This window comes from Diadema setosum, chromosome 17 (genome assembly GCF_964275005.1).
Source record: "Diadema setosum chromosome 17, eeDiaSeto1, whole genome shotgun sequence".
NCBI lineage: Eukaryota > Metazoa > Echinodermata > Echinoidea > Diadematoida > Diadematidae > Diadema > Diadema setosum.
Window position 1 is genome coordinate 1,495,766 of NC_092701.1, and position 18,523 is coordinate 1,514,288.

The 18,523-nt window shown below is 35.8% G+C and overlaps 1 protein-coding gene across 1 annotated transcript; it reads left to right on the plus strand.

Moving 5' to 3' along the window:
- The first annotated feature begins 2,234 nt into the window (after positions 1-2,234).
- Positions 2,235-4,019, plus strand: LOC140240370 (uncharacterized). Its single transcript, XM_072320140.1, has one exon. It carries the CDS (start codon positions 2,235-2,237, stop codon positions 4,017-4,019), a length of 1,785 nt encoding a protein of 594 aa, XP_072176241.1.
- Positions 4,020-18,523: the final 14,504 nt, after the last annotated feature.

The following is an 18,523-nucleotide window of genomic DNA, read 5'->3' on the forward strand; positions in this document are numbered from 1 at the left end:
GCACTTTTGGTTTGGGCTGTTTTTTTGATTTGAGGCCCTTTACCTTGTAACCTAGTGCAACTATTTTTTCTTCATTAGTTGTCCTAAATTTGTTTTCGTTTGATGATGTTGGTGTCAATCACTTTGAATAAGTTTTTTGTTTATGCAGCTTTTTTTTTTCTTGTGGAATGCTTTCAGTGCTAAAATTCATAATACCCAATCTGATTTTATGGATTACATATTTTTGTTATCTCTATTTATACATATGTGTACTAATTCATTGTGTGTTAAATATTTACATTATGGATGTTAGATTATCAACTTTCAATTGCCGGGGTATACACGATCATATAAAAAGGCGAAAAGTGTTCCATTACTTACGGTCAATTGACAGTGATATAATTTTTTTACAGGAAACCCACTCTTCTCCTTGTGATGAATCTTATTGGAAACAGCAATGGGGTGAAAGGGCCTTTTTTTCAAGCTATACATCTAATAGTAGGGGTGTCGCTATTTTAATTCGTAATCATATTTCATTTACTCTTAATTCTTTATTTGCTGATCCTAATGGAAGATATTTGATTTTATCAGTGGTAATTAGTAATGTACCTTTAACTTTAGTGAATGTTTATGGTCCCAATAATGATGACCCTGATTTTTTTCTCCAAATATTTGCTAAGATTGAACAATTCACTTATACCCCCCTGATATGTGCTGGAGATTTTAATGCTGTTTTGACACACTTGGACTATAAAGGTGGTAAGCAAACTCATGCAAATGTTAAATCTAGGGATATGATTTCAGTTTTAATGGAAGAATTCAATTTACATGATATTTGGCGAGACTTTCACCCGAACCTAAAACAGTATACAAGACACCAAAAGAATCCTATAGCTCTTTCTAGATTAGATTTTATATTAGTCTCAGAAAATTTTGTTAATAATTGTGTTAGTTCAAAGATTCTTCCTGGGATTCAGTCTGACCACTCAATAGTTGTTTTAAATTTTAAGGACTCGCAAGTAAAAAGGGGGCCAGGGTTTTGGAAACTTAATTGTAATTATTTACATAATGATTCAGATTTCATTAACACCGTAAAAGCGAAAATTGAAGAATTTAAAATTGTACATTGTTATTCTGAATGCAATCCTAATATTATATGGGATTCTTTGAAATGCTCAATTACAGCGACCTGTATAGAGTATAGTTCTCGGAAAAAGAAGGAAAGAAATTCCAAAAAAGAAAAGTTGTTTAAGAATATTGAGGAAGTTCAGATGAAATTAAGCAGAGATACAAGTAATAAACACTACATTGAAGAACTGGAAAATTTGAATTCTCAATTAAATAAAATTTTTGATTATGAAACCCAAGGCTTAATCATTCGTTCGAAAGTTCGTTGGATAGAAGAAGGAGAAAAGAGTTCGAAATATTTTTGTAATCTTGAAAAAAGGATGGGTGAAAAGAAAAGTATATATAGAATTAAAAACGAAATTGGTGTTGTTATCTCAGATCAAACTAAAGTAGAGAATGAAATTTATACCTTTTTTCAGACTTTATATAAAAATCATATTGAGGATAATGAAGAAGTTGTGGATGATTTTTTGGAATCCATTAATATTCCTACTTTAAACGAGAATGATAAATATTTCTTGGAAAAACCATTTTCTAAAAAAGAATTATATGATACGCTTTTATCAATGAAACACAATAAATCTCCGGGATTTGATGGGCTCCCCGCAGAATTTTATGTAGTTTTTTGGCAAGATATCTCTGATTTACTTTTAAATTCCCTAAATTTTTCCATGGAAAATGGCTTTATGTCTTCTTCCCAGCGGAATGGTATAATCACTCTGATTCCAAAAAAAGATAAGGACCCTTTGTTTTTAAAGAATTTTAGACCGATATCTTTATTAACCGTTGAATACAAAATTCTTGCCAAAACATTGGCAAACCGTCTTAAGAAAATACTAGATCAATTAATTCATACTGATCAGTCTGGGTTTATGAAAGGGAGACATATTGGGAATAATATTCGATTATTAATTGATACAATTCAGTATACTGATTTTCATGAAATACCTGGAGCAATTCTTCTGTTAGATATTCAAAAAGCTTTTGACAGTGTAAACCATAATTATTTATTGAAAGTTTTAAAAAAAATTGATTTTGGAGATAAATTTATTGGTTGGATTAGGTCAATTTATTTTGGAAGAAAGAGCTATGTCTTAAATAACGGTTTTTTAACAAAACCCATCGACATGGAAAGGGGAATCTTTCAGGGTTTGTTTTTGTTAGTTATTGAAACTATGGCTCAAGCTGTAAGACAAAATGATAATATTAAAGGTATCCCTGTGGAGGGAAAAGAGTTAAAGATATCCTTATTAGCCGATGATTCCACATGCTTTGTAGATGGATCTATAAATTCTTTCAATACTTTGTTTAATTTGTTGGACACTTTTGCTGTTTGTTCTGGTTGTAAACTAAATATTTCAAAATCTGAGGCTGTATGGATTGGTTCTAGAAAAGGCTGCCTTGACTTTCCTTTCTCTGAAAAAGGCCTTAAATGGACACAAAATCAATTTAAAACCCTTGGTATAACATTTTCTTTGAATGTAAATCAGTTATTTAATTTGAATTTTTTGCCCAAATTAGAATCAATTAAAAGTGTACTTAATTGTTGGCGAGCTAGGAATCTCTCTTTAATTGGGAAGATTTGTGTTGTAAAAACCCTATTATTGCCCCAACTCCTCTATCAATTTTCAGTCTTGTGTATAAAGATTCCTAGTAAGTTTTTCAAATCTTTGAATACTATATTGTATAAGTTCATTTGGAATGGGGGCAATGATAGGATTAAAAGGCAGTATTTATGTAATGATTACTCCCAGGGTGGTTTACGAATGATCGACCCCTCGATTTTTGCTCTTTCTCAGAAATTGAATTGGGTTAAAATGTTACATGATGAAAGTTTTGACAGTTTCTGGAAACGTATGGAGCTTTCAGTTCTAGAGAATTTCTCTCCGGTAACGGATATTTTGTGGAAAACTAATGCTCCAGAATCTATTTTAAATAAATTGCCATCTGTTCAGTTAGCCGATTCTTTAAGGTCCTGGTATTCATTCAGAGAAAAATTGGTTAAAATTGAATTTGGATCAGCTTATTCTGAAATAGGTGCATGCCAGTCTTTATGGTTTAATAAGAATATTCGATCCAGATCAAAACAATACTTTGTACATGATAACTGGTTACAGAAGGGTTTGATTTATATTAATGACTTATTGGATCCTGTTCACCCTGGGAGTGAATTATTTGAAGAGCTGGTGCTTGATTATCATATAGATAAATCTGATAGGAGGAAGTATAATTTTTTAATGAAGAATATTCCACAAGAATGGCTCACACATTCAGAAATAAATCAAGATCTTATTTTTGAAACGACTGTAGGTAAACTTATGCAAACTCGTAAGGTTTCCAAGTATGTATATGATGTAATGTTGGAAAAGGTCATCCCAGTTAATCATCTTTCTTTTTGGAATGACTCATTTAACCTAAATTCTCCCATATGGGAAAAAATCCTTTTGAGAAATTTGACAAGCACCATTGATACTCGATTACGATCCTTTTTTGTAAAACTGTTTTATAGGGCAATAGCATTAAATGAATTTTTATTTAAAATCAAGAGAAAAGATTCATCATTATGTTTCTTTTGTAATAAATCGCCTGAAACTTTTTTACATTTGTTTATTCTATGCCCCCATATACTACCTCTATGGCAAAAGATAATAGATATTATAAATCACAAGGAAAAGAAAAATTATATTTTTTCTAATTTTGAGAAAATGTTCGGTCTCTATGGAGACTCTTATATATCATATATTTTTTTATCTGTAAAGTATTTCATATATGTCTGTAAATTCCAGAATAAAACCCCTACTTTTGAATCTTTCCAGGCTTACTTAAATAATAATAAAGAAATAGAATATAGAATTTCTAAAAAGAAAGGCAAACTTGGCATTCATTTTCAAAAATGGAGGTTTGACATTTAATTTGCACTGTATATTTTTTCTACAAGGTATTTTTGTCATATTTGTTATGTGATATTTTAAGTATCTACTTTGTTTTGCTGCACTTTTTTATTATGTGATTTGTAATTCGATTGATTTTTTTATTCTTTGCTGTAAATGGCATATGCTTTTTACCAATAAATACTGAATGAAAAAAAAAGAAAAGAAAAAAAAATTGAGTTTCTTTACTTTTCCCTTGCAAAGAGAAGAGTCTATAGAGCCCTTCTGTGACCAAATCAACGCTCCCCAGTGTGACGCAGAGAGAGGGTTCTCAGGCAGGTGTAACCTAATGCGATTTGATCAACCTCTTCCAAGTCTTTACCAGGTACTTCAAGAAAACTACCCAACCATCTCCAAATTACTCCTATCAACACAACGTATATAACGTATCACTTGCAGGGTATTCTAGCAAAATGTGATCGTACAAATTTCATTATGAAGTCTGGTAATCATCAACGAATGCCTATTTTCAATATTTGCAAAGTATCAGTTCCTTTGCCATCTTCTCTAAGTTTATTCCACTATGGTCATTTTGGTATAGATATGACGGAAGTCGTTGAAAAGGATACAGTCACGACAGTATACAGTGGTATATAAATGCCGTATTACAAATCATTCTTTGTCGTACTATTCTCGCAGCTAGGGTTTGTGAATGAATTAACATACATAGAAATCAATAATTTTTCACTGTTTCTTTTTTCAAAAATCAATCATAACGTAATAGCATTTATTTTCAAGTACAATTTGAACATTCAAATATATCTCGAAATTCACATCTCGAGTGTATCCCTTGTAATGTTAAAAAATATCTTACCAGACTGCGTGCAAGTGGTTGTGCAAATATTGGTACAATCACTAAAGTAGCTATAGTACATGTCTTTTCCCTATATACTAGAAAGAATACAGTGTCCCACAGTGTGAGGCTCAATGTGAATGACAGTGTGAACAAAATGTGAACACAGTATGAGATCTCTTCATGTTGTTAAATTCAAGCGTCTTAATATTATGAATACAATGTGAATCATCGAGTCATAGTGTGGAACAGAACGTTGAGTGTTCTAATACCCCTTTCATAAACTCACCCTTCAATTATCCGCATAAGAATAATGCGGACAATTCAATAAAAAATGCGTTCACAAACTCTGAAAATAATCCGCATTATTTTTACGAGCGCTAGTCCTGAAAAAGGCGGATAATCGTCATGGTGACTGCACACGTCCCTCCTGCGGGAAAGACAGGTGACGTTTGACCGCACCCTGGCAATTATCCGCATTATTTGGGTTTGCGTTCATAAACTCCAAATCTGGTCCCGATGTTGCTATTATGCGGATAATAGAAGGGTCGAAAAAAAGCGCATTATTCTGTCCCCGCTCCGATTTTACGACCAAATGTTGCGGATATTATCCGCATTATTGAGTTTATGAAAGGGGTATATAATGTCAAATCATTTTTCACAATTTAGATTAGAGTGTTTTCACACAGCCGACAGGCAGAACACACTGTGAACACACTGTAGGAACCTGTGTTCTTTCCAGCAGTGATGTTTCTTCGGATTTGTCGGCAGAAATATTTAGCAGATATCAGATTACATGATTATCACATCATATTTCAAGCGACTAACAATCTATTTCGAGATATTGGGGCGTTTTGTTTGTTCATAAAATGATTATTCGAAAATGCTTCTCATTACTGATCGTACCTTGACTCTAGAGAGGAAAGAAAATTGGAAGTTTCTTTGTAAAAACGTAAGAAGCATGCAGTCGAGATTGTTTTGGATATGACTACTGCCGACAATGCGTAATAAGAGCCATTTCGCTTTCTCCGACAATATGTTTGATGAGACTCATGGCTGGACGATGAATGTTTAACGTAACATCTTTCTATTTTTTTTCAAATGATACAATCTATTCAGCATTGCTCGAGGGATATGACAATGTAACAATAGATGAATTTTACATGTACGAACTTACAAAAAAGAGAAAAAAGGGGTAAATTATCCAATGAAAAGAACAAAAGGGGGAAAACAGAAAAGAAACAAAGCTTCTCGTACCTTAAAACAATTGATGAATAAAATGAGCCAGGCCAGCTTATTTGAGCTAGAATTTAATCTAATCCAATAGCAACGAAACAGAGTTTCACCCTATATTCATGTACTATATGCTCTTTTTTTCGTAAATAGTCCCACTGTATTGAGTTTCCCGACTGGTACAGAAAAAACTACGTACACGCTTCCCACAGACCCGGCACAGAAAGGATGAGTGGAAAGTGACGAGAAATATCTGTTCAATCCAAAACAAAACTATAGATATATACTGCTATGAACAGTGAACTATGATAAGGAGCACGGTTTTATAAATCAGAAAGACGTTTCCTTTAAACGCATTTCCTCTAAAAACACACTTTTTTGTTCCAGTACTTTGACTCCTTACCGGGCGTGAACGAGACCGAGCTTGCCTACTATGGCGGACGGTATGGAACGGCTGACCATTGTCCGTATGTCACTGTAAGTTGAACTGAAATGAAGATAACTCGCATTGGCTTACTTGGAATACAGATTTAACATTACTTTTTTTATTGCTACCAAATTGTACTACAATGACGTTTCAAGTTTACTTTCATTGCTTACATTGTGTTTTCTTTCTTCAATTACCCTATACATGCTTTATTGAAACTCTGCCTGTACAATCATATACATTTCACACTCAAAAGTTGTCAAGCAATTCATTAGATATTAAACGTGTCAGTGCGGTATTATTCTTTCGTTTTAAGATTATATTAAGTCAGAGCAGCTGTAATTAACAATGTAGATTTACTTTAAGCTGAAAAAAGGAGTTTTGTTGTATCTTTAGATAATTAAAGATGTCAATCATAACAATTGTCATCTGTCAATCATCTTAAATGTAGAGAAGATTTGGATTCCAGAAAACTGCGACTTTTCTGTCGCCTTGCTGGATTTCGCAACCATGATATCAATTCCTTTGGCCTAAGAGTTAACATGTTTTATCATGTTTGCGTACTAAGTATGTTTATATCTTATGTGAATATGATTGTCGAATGGTACTGTGAGGGTTAATGTGGCATATTGCAGCAGAGCCAGTTATCTTTCATAATCCTTTGTAGTAGTTTTTTTCCTGTCTTAATCAAGATTTTCACAAGTTGCTGAAGGAACATTCATTCTCAAGGTAGATCTGTTTACTTAATATCATATGGATATCTGCTATAGGATGATGTGTTTGTTTGTGTGTTTGTTTATCAGTTTTTTATATTTATATTTATTTTTGTATATAACTTGTAAACAGGGGAATGTATATGAGTTGGGAAACGACTACAGGAGGACAACGTGTGAAGTAGGTAAATAATAATTATGTGTTATATTTTTCCTTTATTGAAATTTGTTTGTGTGGCCTCTGATGACTAAAATGATAAGGAGCACGGCCGTGAAATGAAGGGAGATATAATGAAATGTGATTATTTTAGTATTGCTGATTTGGAATCTAGTAATGAGATTCTGTGTCTAATGAACCAACCAATGTGTATTTTGTGCCACAATGAACTGTGCATATTCACTTTAGGATGTTAATACATGCTCGTATGATATACTCATGTCGAGTTGTTATGTCTGAGTATATAGCGATTTTATGCAGGTATATACATACTTTCGCGAAACTATGTTGATACAGTACACAGGAGAGAAATTTTTGATAGCTTTTTAGTAAAGATTTTTCAAATGCAAATTACAATAAGCCTTTGCACCTTAGATCAAATACTTTTTAAAAATTATGTTGTGTGTGTATGCTACAGATGTGAATGAATGCAGCAGTTCCCCCTGTCACAATGGAGGGACCTGTTACGACCTCATAACCGGTTACTCGTGTCGCTGCTCTTTGGGATTCACCGGGACTCATTGTGAATACGGTACAAAGACCGATAATATATTTATTATGTTATGAAGAGTTTACTTCATTCAAAACTTATACATTTACTCCATCCTAATTTTCGTTGTTGATGTCATATATGTACCTATTGATGTATTTTGATTTAATATATTTCCGTACTAATGCGCTTAGAAACGTCAGTATCAAGCGCTATATACATGTAATTGTTATCATAGTTATTGCTGTTATCATTATTTTTGTTACATTATTATTATGATATTTTCTTCTTCTTATTATCATTATTATTATTATCATTATTATTATTATTATTATTATTATTATTATATTGTTATCATCATCATTATTATTATCATTATCATTTCTACTACTACAAATGTAATTTCCACTTTCCAATATAGGATATATTTACTGATAAGTAACATCCTATTTCCGTCATGAGTAATTATAATTGCTATTACCAATCTCAGACAAAATTACATCACACCCTGGATAAGACAATGATCAACAACATCATGGGGTCCATTGCTTAAAAGTTACTATTATGGTAATTTTGCAATCCAATGGTAACTTGCCATGAAATTCTTGATTTTTATTGGCTGTTGAGTTTTTTGCCATGGTAGTTACCATTGGATGGTAAAGTTACCACAATAGTAACTTTTATGCAACAGGCCCCTGGTCTTGTCATTTACTTCTGATTCTATTAACAACATCAGCTTTGTGAAGTCAAATTTCAGCCACTGAAGGAAGTAAAGAAGGTAATCTTTTCTAATAGGGACGCAATACTGTATCTACAAATTTGCTAAATTGTTGATTTGCATCCTTATCTCATTTGCCTTTTAGCGGAGACCATGTGTGTCTCATCAGAGAATTGCAGCCCCTATGAGCAATGTCTCGACGGTTATTGTGTGTGCGCCAACGGACGAGTTAGGATCAACGAAACGTGTCAAGGTAAAGTTAACTCGTGTTGGAAGGAAAGCTAACTTACAACTAATCAATGGCCTCCACTTTATCAGCGGGTCTACGATATTTTGTAGGACGACGAAGGTTGTCTCAAGTCAAAAAATAATGTGAAAGCTGGAGAGGGGCAACATAGTAGACCTACTTGTTGATTTCCAATCCTCGAGGGAACGAAGAATATTTGTAATTAAATTCTTACTAATTTTAACAGCGTTCGAAACATTTTCATCATTGGGCAATGTAGTCCTATAAGCTAAATGCAAATCTGTTGTAGAAGCTGCTAGGAGTAGACTAAAAGGCCGCGTCAGTGACTGGCAGTTGAGGACTCACGTGAGCAGTGACAAAATGTCTTCGAGAAGTTCCTGTTGTGTCCAGATGATGGTCTATCTATTTAAATAGAATTGCTCCCTGTGCGATTGTAATAACGGGCTCACTTTTCTAAATTTTCAATGTAGAAATTTTTGGTACTTTCTTCCTCCAGTACCGAGAAGATTCAACATGTGGCTGACTGTTACCCAAAGCGATGGATCTCCAGCAGACTTCTCGGAGCCATCAAGAAACGGGCAGCCCGGTGTTAATGAGGACCTTGAAGTCGCGGTATGTGCCAAATTAGTCTGAAAGAGAAGAAAACTCTTTTAAGAAGAGTGTAAAAGGTTGTTGTCAATAAATACAAGGTGTTTAAGAACTAGAGCGCTGATATATATACATTAACTCGTATATATAACAGTGTGTATAACACCCAAACATGTATCCATAAACTGTCTACATTTTTGAAAAGTTTTTCTTACTTCAAAGGGCAAGTACTTTTCTCTAAAGAGATTCGACCACAATCATAGTAATTGTTTACATCCGCATTTTTTTATCTTTTATTTTCTTGTCATGCTTTTGATAAGTTTGCAAAATTCCTTGGTCTACAAATCTGCAGCATAAAACATAGTATCGTTAAACTCTACAGGTACTGAATCGATTGTCAAGAGTAGAAGAATTACTTACATCGGTGCTCTATATCCAAATCGAGTCGGTCTCCAACGAAAATCACGTGGTGGAGCTGGCGCTGACTCTTTCGCCATCCAGCACTGCTGATGACGTCACTATTCTAGGTCCAATGACCGACGGCCAAATCTACCCTGCTGAAGACCTGTCCTACGACAACTACACTTTCATCATCAATGTATCTTTGGTAGAAGTACAAGGTAAGAATCCCAATATATGTTCGTCCAGATTCATTCAGGTATCTCTTTTGATCATCTTATGAGACTAGATTCAATTTCTTGATTTTTTTTTTTTGATGCTTAATTTTGAATGCGGCAAATGATGTAATTCATATTATACCGAGAAAGAGACTCAGAAACGGTACAGGATCAGCGTTTATTGTTGAGGTGCTTATCCATGCACCGTCGGTACGTAGTTTGAAAAATAATAGCAATGCGTAAATATAATACACCAAACGAATTTACATCATTTTATAATATGAGAGCATTAACAGGAAAATCAAACAAAAACCGTCTTTGGGATTATCACTGCTATTAACGCAGTGACTAATCAAATATTTAGTTTGATTTCTCGCCTTTCACATAGATTACTCTTTCAGGGTTGTCAAGGACATTTAACCTATAAGGTTTCCGTTGTTTTCACCGCATGAAAAATTGAAAATTGTCCACTAATTTTCATTTTACTTTAGTATTTAGCTTGTGTATCACTGCGATGGGATAAACATTCCATTCAGGTCACGACCTGCAAACCTGCAATCCGGTGTAAACCGTAAGGTCAATGAAATACTTGATAATAGATATCAATGGTTCATTTAAATGAAAAGAACACATCAAGCGTATCTTATTCCTCCTGTCTAAATGATTTTTACTTGCCAAAAATTTGCCTTAGTCGTTTGTTGCTAAACATCATCATGTGTAGCCTATTATTTTCATTTTCCTCCAATTTTATCTCTTTTTCCTGTGTCCATCTTGCAGACGTTAACGAATGCAATATAACTGGGTTGTCCGACTGTGCGTCTGCAGCAGTCTGCAATAACTCCATTGGAGGCTACGAGTGTTCTTGTTTCCATGGTTACAGCGATCAAGGAAATAGCCTCGATGATGTTGGAAGGGTGTGCGTTGGTATGACTGCAGGACTAAACGGAATTTTCAATCTTCTTAGCACAAAACTCGTTCTTAAATGTATAGGGATTTCAATCCATCGAAGCTCAGGGTAAAAACGTGTTTATTCATCAGTTTTGTGAGAGTATTTTATATTACAGGGCTAAATTAGCATGCTAAGACACTTAATGGTAAGCGTACTTGTATGATTCAATAAGACTCTTGTATTGAAAATCTTTTAAATGATTTATCCATTTTGTATTAGGAATATGTGATGAAACATCTTGAGTTCATTCGTATGCTAATACACTAAATGGAAAACCAGAGCATAATCTAATTTCATTCAGAGTACATACAGACAATCAAAATGTTATCAATACTATTCACAAGGACTCCTGGTTTATCAATGATGTCAATAATAAACATTGGTAACAGACATTCCAAACGAAATTTCATTGTATTCCGTTAATTTTTCATTTGTCCAGGACGCCCTCACCTTTCCATTCTACATGTTTTCTTGAAAGGAACATATGCTGTCATAATCACTTGATAATGTATAATGTAGTGTAACCTTTGAAATAGACCACTGGTCAACAGATGTAGCGATCTGTAAAGTCAGTCGAAGTTGGAAAGTAATGCAGATATAAAGTCTCTCTTATTCATTCTCAGAGAGGCGTGACCTTTTCTTGTATTTTGTTTAGATATCGATGAATGCGCTAGCGAAGGCGGGAATGACTGCTCGCCTTTCGCTGAGTGTACTAACAGTATGGGCAGCTACCAGTGCGACTGCCTGTCTGGATATAATGACGTCAGCTCTTCAGTGGAACGATCAGGACGGACATGTGTCGGTGAGAATATCAGACACGTCAAATATTTACGTTTTTTCTAGTGTACCCTTTCTCCTCTTGGTTGATGTTACAAAGGTCATGAATTCAGATAGTGCACTTTTGAGCTGTTGCACACAAAAAGCAAACAAAAGGTCCAAATGAATGTCAATTAATACATACAAGAATATCTAATCACATTTGAAGCCATAAGCCTTGCACGATGTTTTAGAATAGTAATATTTCAGCTTAATTTTTCTCATTATTGTGTATTACACAAACGTTTAAGATTTCACATTGGTGACCTTAATACAGTCATAAGACATTGAAAGCTCACGGAACTCCCTGTCCCTTGCTCTTGTATTGCGTGACGTTGAACATGTTTGTTGCAGTAAATTACAATGTACAAGGAAAATGCAGTGAGGCTCCCGTGACGCAGGTGTAGAATATGTTTATTTTCAAAACGAGGCGCTGGAGTAATAATCATTATTGATGATGAAGAAGATAAACATAATATTGTCTCTTCGAAAGAAGTCGCTTACGCGTATTGTGTGACAGGTATTGAATTACAAAAGAAATCAATTTGCCTTCCTTACCATCAATGAAATTTTCTTTCAAATAGTATTCAACGTTTCTCAAGTTAAGAGAGTAATGTTCATTCCACAGCCCTAGATAAAAGGGAAGTTTGGCGCGTCCTTGTTTTTCACTTTCATGTCTTCATGAGCAGTATATTAACTGTAATGACAGGAGTATTTCTCTTGCAAACGGCAAAAGCAATGAATAATCGTATCTTCTCACACTCCAGTGTTTAACATTGATGCAGGTTAACATTTTAAGCAGTATGAGATAAGAGCTGAAATGATGACTTGTTCAAAACCTTCCACACAGATATCGACGAATGCTCATCTTCGCCGTGTCGTCACGGAGGGTTATGTCGTCACTTCCGGGAGAGGTACACGTGTAAATGTCCCCGAGGGTACATCGGACAAAACTGTGAGACAGCAACATAACAACAACATAAAAGCAAACCTTGCGGAATAAATACTTTCATATATGAATCGTATATCAATATTCATGTATTCATATCACAATTTCATTGTTTGTGACTGACAGTGGTAACTACTTTATTGTAACCAATGTGAACTAGCAGTGATAAAACAACTCTTTAAGGAAGAATTTTAACCCTTGTTAGTGCTATGATAGCTTTAGCAGAAAGTGCCGGCCTCTGAACTCTGATGCAATATCTACATGATTATCGTTGTTGCTTTTTGTAGAGTTATGTGGAGGCTTGAGGGTTTAAACGCCCATCGAGAATTCTGCATCAGGAAAATAAAAACAGTTCTCTTTCGCAACCTATGTCCCCTTTCTCTAGGCTTGACGTCTTGTGTTTCCAACGCCTCGCTCTGTTCGGCGTCTAGGCACGAGATTTGTGGGTACCTGTTCACGTGCGTGTGCCGGCCTGGCTATCTGTGGGTTAACGGAACATGTCAAGGTAACATCGTTGATTTTCATGATAGGAAATGCAAAAATATAATGGTGCTAAAACAGGTTGATCACCACAAACACGATTATTTCTTTATCGAGGTGAAAACAAGTATGGGATGAGCATCCTTTCTATATGAATGAACTTTCGTAGTTCTAGCCTCATTTTTTAGTTCAGTTCCTCGAAATATTCAAATTCATTCTGTTTTCCCAGGTAGATATTGTGCAGTTATGTGCCTGCGTAATATTGATTGTACTTCTGTGCCTTAAAGGTTTTGTTTACCATTGGGAGCAGTGATTAAAAAAAAAAAATGTTCGAGATATCATATTGATGCATATTATGTGTACTTTAGTTGTATCACACACACAGACACACACAACCGTACCTCTACAACTTTTGCAACAAAGCCTAAAATATGAGGAGATATCACTATTTTTCTCACTAAGCTATAAATGTAGACAATTTAATATGGAAACAACTTTATCATAGCTATTTCACATTTAACATTGATTATGCTGATTAACTTTTACACTGGTTGTTTCTTTCCCTATATAACTAACTCCCATTTTAGAAGTATGTTGAAACACTAAAGCTGAGATTTTGTTTCATCTGCAAATGGTAAATAATGCCTTTAATCTGACTAACTGTGGTATTTAAACCTAAAAAGTCACTCTCTCTCCCTCTCTCTCTCTCTCTCTCTCTCCAGAAATAGTCACATACTCCGCATCAGCAAACTTCACGTCTATTCGTGGTACACCTATTGAGTATGAAGACGGATTAGCATATCCTATGGGTCTCCAGTTCGGACAATTTGCCCAGTTCTTACGAGGAGCGGTAAAATTTGTTAAAATCTTTAGATGTTTTTTTTCTGAAAAATAATGCGCCCGATCTAAGGTGCATGTTAAAAAAAATGTCTGTGCATTTTCGTTTGCTTGCTTGCCTATATTTTTTTTTCTTTCAGTAAATAAATAAGGATGGACGTCTAACGTCAGTCTGTTGCAATCGATGGACGTGCGCCCGTTTAAGGTAGATAATGTTGTTGTTGTTGTATGGTGTGTTTCTGCTGTGAAGGCTCGGAACGATCAGGCATGATTTTGGAATTAGAAGATTATGACGAGAAATACTTTTCAATTCCAGCACCATTCTCAAAGATTCCATGCTACTTTTCATCCTTCACACGTTGTACTTTTTTGTCGAGCCCACCGGAGGTGCGGGGAGACCAAGGGATCGCCTGCGGCGTCTGTCCGTCCGTCGTCCGTCCATAATGCTACAAAACCTTGAATAACTCTCTACTGAGGACTTTCAATCAAACTTGGAGGGAAGAGTGGTTATACAAACTTACACAATTTACAGAAAATGAAGGTCACCTCCAGATCAAAGGTTACAGGCAGGGGTCAATGAACTTCAGACCCAATGTTAAGTTTTTACGGCGCGTTTCGATTATGGCTCATAACTTTTGATCCCTATGTCCGTTTTTGACCAAACTTGGATGATAGATGTCCCTTGGGGAGTTGAAGGTCATCAAAAGGTCAAAGGTTTCAGACAGGGGTCAACAAACTTTTAGGGTCCAACATTAAGTTTTTACGGCACATTTCAATTATGGCACATAACTTGATCCCTATATCCGTTTATGGCCAAACTTGGCTGGTAAATGTCCCTTAGGGAGATGAAGTTCATCACAAGGTCAATGATCACCGACAGGTGTCAGCGAACTTTTAGGGCCCAACGTGCTTTTAGGGCCCAATGTTCAATTTCTATGGCGCGATTTGATTATGGGTCATAACTTTTGATCTATATGTCCGTTTGTGACCAAACTTGGCTGGTAAATCTCCCGTGGGGAGTTGAAGGTCACCACAAGATCAAACTTTATAGATGGGGTCAATGAACTTCCAGGATTTAGAAAAACTTCGATTTCTTCTATGCGAATGGACGAGACACATTTTGGCACTTGTCTTGTCTTTGTGTGCTTGGTGTTTTTATGGCATCGACGAAATAAATGCAATGATGTCGGTGTTACTAATTCTTTTTCATTTAATCATGCAGCTGCTTACATCTTTACCTGAGACGATTTTGGACGTCAGGTTTACATCTTTCATGAGGGGTAGTGTCATCGGTAACTTCAATTTTATCGTCCCAACGGGCACCCCGATAGCTGCAGTCAAAGCTTCGGTGAGATCAAGTCTTGCTTCGGGCCAAATCGCTTCTGGTGAAACTATCATTGGAATTGATACAAGCGGCATTCTAATTTCTGGTAATGTAACTGATATATCAATTAGCTTTTTACATCTGAGGATCAGTGGTAAATGCAATTTTTGATGTTCATCATTTGAAATCCAGCCTTTATTTCAGTTAGTTATGTATAAGTCAAAAATTGCTTATCCATTCATCTGCCAAAAAAAAACACATTGTATTGATGTAATGATATCAATCCGCACATATATACACATACAAACACACAATATTGACAAGCAACAACACCAGTTATGCCTTGATTTCATTTAACCTGTCTCCGCACATACATTCTATTATTCTTCAAATGATTTGCCCAATCCCGGCAGCTACAACTGGCAAGGTTTTATCATTTTGCGGTCGCATGTTTTTAAGATTTGAATGGCGGTGTTCATAATCGGCCTGATTTTTAAGACGTCCAATAGTAATTATCAATTGAAGAACATTTTATTGATTTGGTTTGTGTAAACTGCGATAAAGTGCTCTTTTTGGTACAGTATCATAACCATTTATTTGATCATGAAACAATGTTGTAGCAGTACAAATACAGTACTGAGTATAACATTGTGACCAAAATCAAACGAAAGTGCTACACTGTAAGTCATCGGTATAGATGCATTACATGACCTGTGTGAATAACTTCTTGCTTATTTTTGCGGATCAACTGACCTGTGGCATTTAACCAAATCTAAAGTAATGTAATCATTTTTGTATCCATCAAATTTCCTAATGTCCCAGATTTTGACGAATGTTCGGACAGTAGCTTGAACGACTGTTCACCAAATGCACTGTGCACGAACGTAGAGGGCTCTTTCAATTGCACTTGTCTTGACGGTTACAGTGATGCAGCTAGCTCTGGCAGCGAGCGAGGACGTACGTGCCAACAAGGTGTGTGTTGGAGCTCTTATATATATATATATATATATATATATATATATATACGGACGTGTTAGTGAGCTTGATGTTTTTTTTCCCCCATTTTCATTTTCGTTTCTATTGTTTACCTTTTGACATGTTACGCACGTTGAGTACTGCGTACAGCAATTGACAGACACAACTTTGACTTTTAAGAAAAGAGAAGTACCTATTCGTCGTATCCTGCAAGACCAATATTATTTATTTATGACAATCTTCTCGAACAATGAGAGATCGGTTAGATTTAAATTGTTATTTAACTTCGGCAGTGCAAGCGTTGAAAATCCTATATTTTCATTCGTGGCATTGTATGATAATTTGCAAACGTATTATTATTTGCATTATGTTCATATAACATTTAATATAGATAGATAATGACTGCATTATGATCTCCACTTTCAGACACGGTTTTTGATTCCTCAGAGACCGTAATCATCCTCGGTGGCATTCTGGGTATCTTCGTTATCTCCGTCATCATCGTCCTTCTTGTCACAGCGGGCTATGCAAAATGGCGATGAAACCAGAACGTTGAACGCAAACCCGCGCCATTCTACCTCAATGGGGCAATCGGTAACAGTCGCTATGGTTATCCATACTATTATGAAGACGATTTCCCGGGCATCGAAAACACAGGCTTTCAGTACACGCCGAGACCATACGATAATAACAAGGCCTACGGGGTGGATCCTGCCTACCCGACAAGATACACCTTGTGGCGAGATGTGCATATCGGCACTGGGTCTAGACAAGTCGCCCAGGGAGAAGGCGGCAACCTGCGTCTTGAGGATACCCAGAGGGGCCAGTGGTATCTCCGAGAAGAAGAGGGACTGGGATCCAATCTACCACTATATGTGAGCTTGAGTAGCGATAATGTCGTTCACTCTCTGTGATAGTGACTCACGTATGTCATCACAGTCTGGTGATACAAAACTCAAAATAAAAGCGACAAGGAGTTGTTTTCAAGAAAGACTACCACACATAAAAACCACAGGAAAAATTGATGCGTTGTATCATTATAGGCCTGAAAGGAAGACAGCAATTTATCTTATGTCCATGTCTTACAATTTGAGGGGAAACTGCTTCGTTATCAAAAACAAAAGTGGGGGTTTTGTTTCATTGCAAAAATGTCGCAACTGTTGAATTTAGCCCTTAAAAACATCACGCAACTGCTGGGGAATAACTTGATTCGAACGATTATGAAATTGTTTTTTTATTAAAGGGATTCTGTAAAGGTATGTATATTTATCATTTATGTTCATAATTCAAACCAAAAACTTAATAAGGGAAGTAATTATCTTTCCGTCTGATTTGTTTATGTGAATATCAACGATTACTCACCGTTCCATGACAAAGATTACCTTTAGCGTATCATACTACAGTATTATACATTAAGTACATCATGGACATGTTGCGTTGCTGTCCAGACTTTGATGCGCACGCACATCACTTTCCTCACCTCTTCCTTTACAATGCAGCTCCCGCGGTACAGGCAGCAATACGCCCAAAAACTGGCGCCAAACAGCCGAGAGTTCCGCGCCCATCAGCTCCCACAGTACTCTGGGGCTATCCCCCCATCCACCGCTTGGGATTATGGGAGGAGGGATGACGTCATCGATGGAGGATTATTCTAGTATATTTTGTCGGCTTTATCATTTTGTGAGGTGTTCATTATTATCTCAGTCACGTGACAGTGAAGATTTTAACAATGACCGGACACCGGTTTGTATGACTACTGACGCCAATCCCTTTGCAGTCGCAATGTCTTTGGGTCTTGTGCCAAAAGTGTATAACTCTTAATGTGGAGTGGGTCTACGTCCAGCGGATCTCTACCGACTGACGACGTATTGTTTTTACTTCATGGATATGTGAAATCTTGGGGTGTAAATCGTAGATGTCTTACATATATTTGAATTATCTGAATTATTCAAATTATTTGAATGGAATGAAACGGTTTCAGAGAAAACTTAAAGTGCAATCTTACACCACGCTCTAGTTTAGGTTGGCACTAATGACTGGCATATAGGAACAGAAGAGCAGAACGATAGAAGTCTCAGTATAATCTAGCCTACTATGGAGTGATGGAATTTAA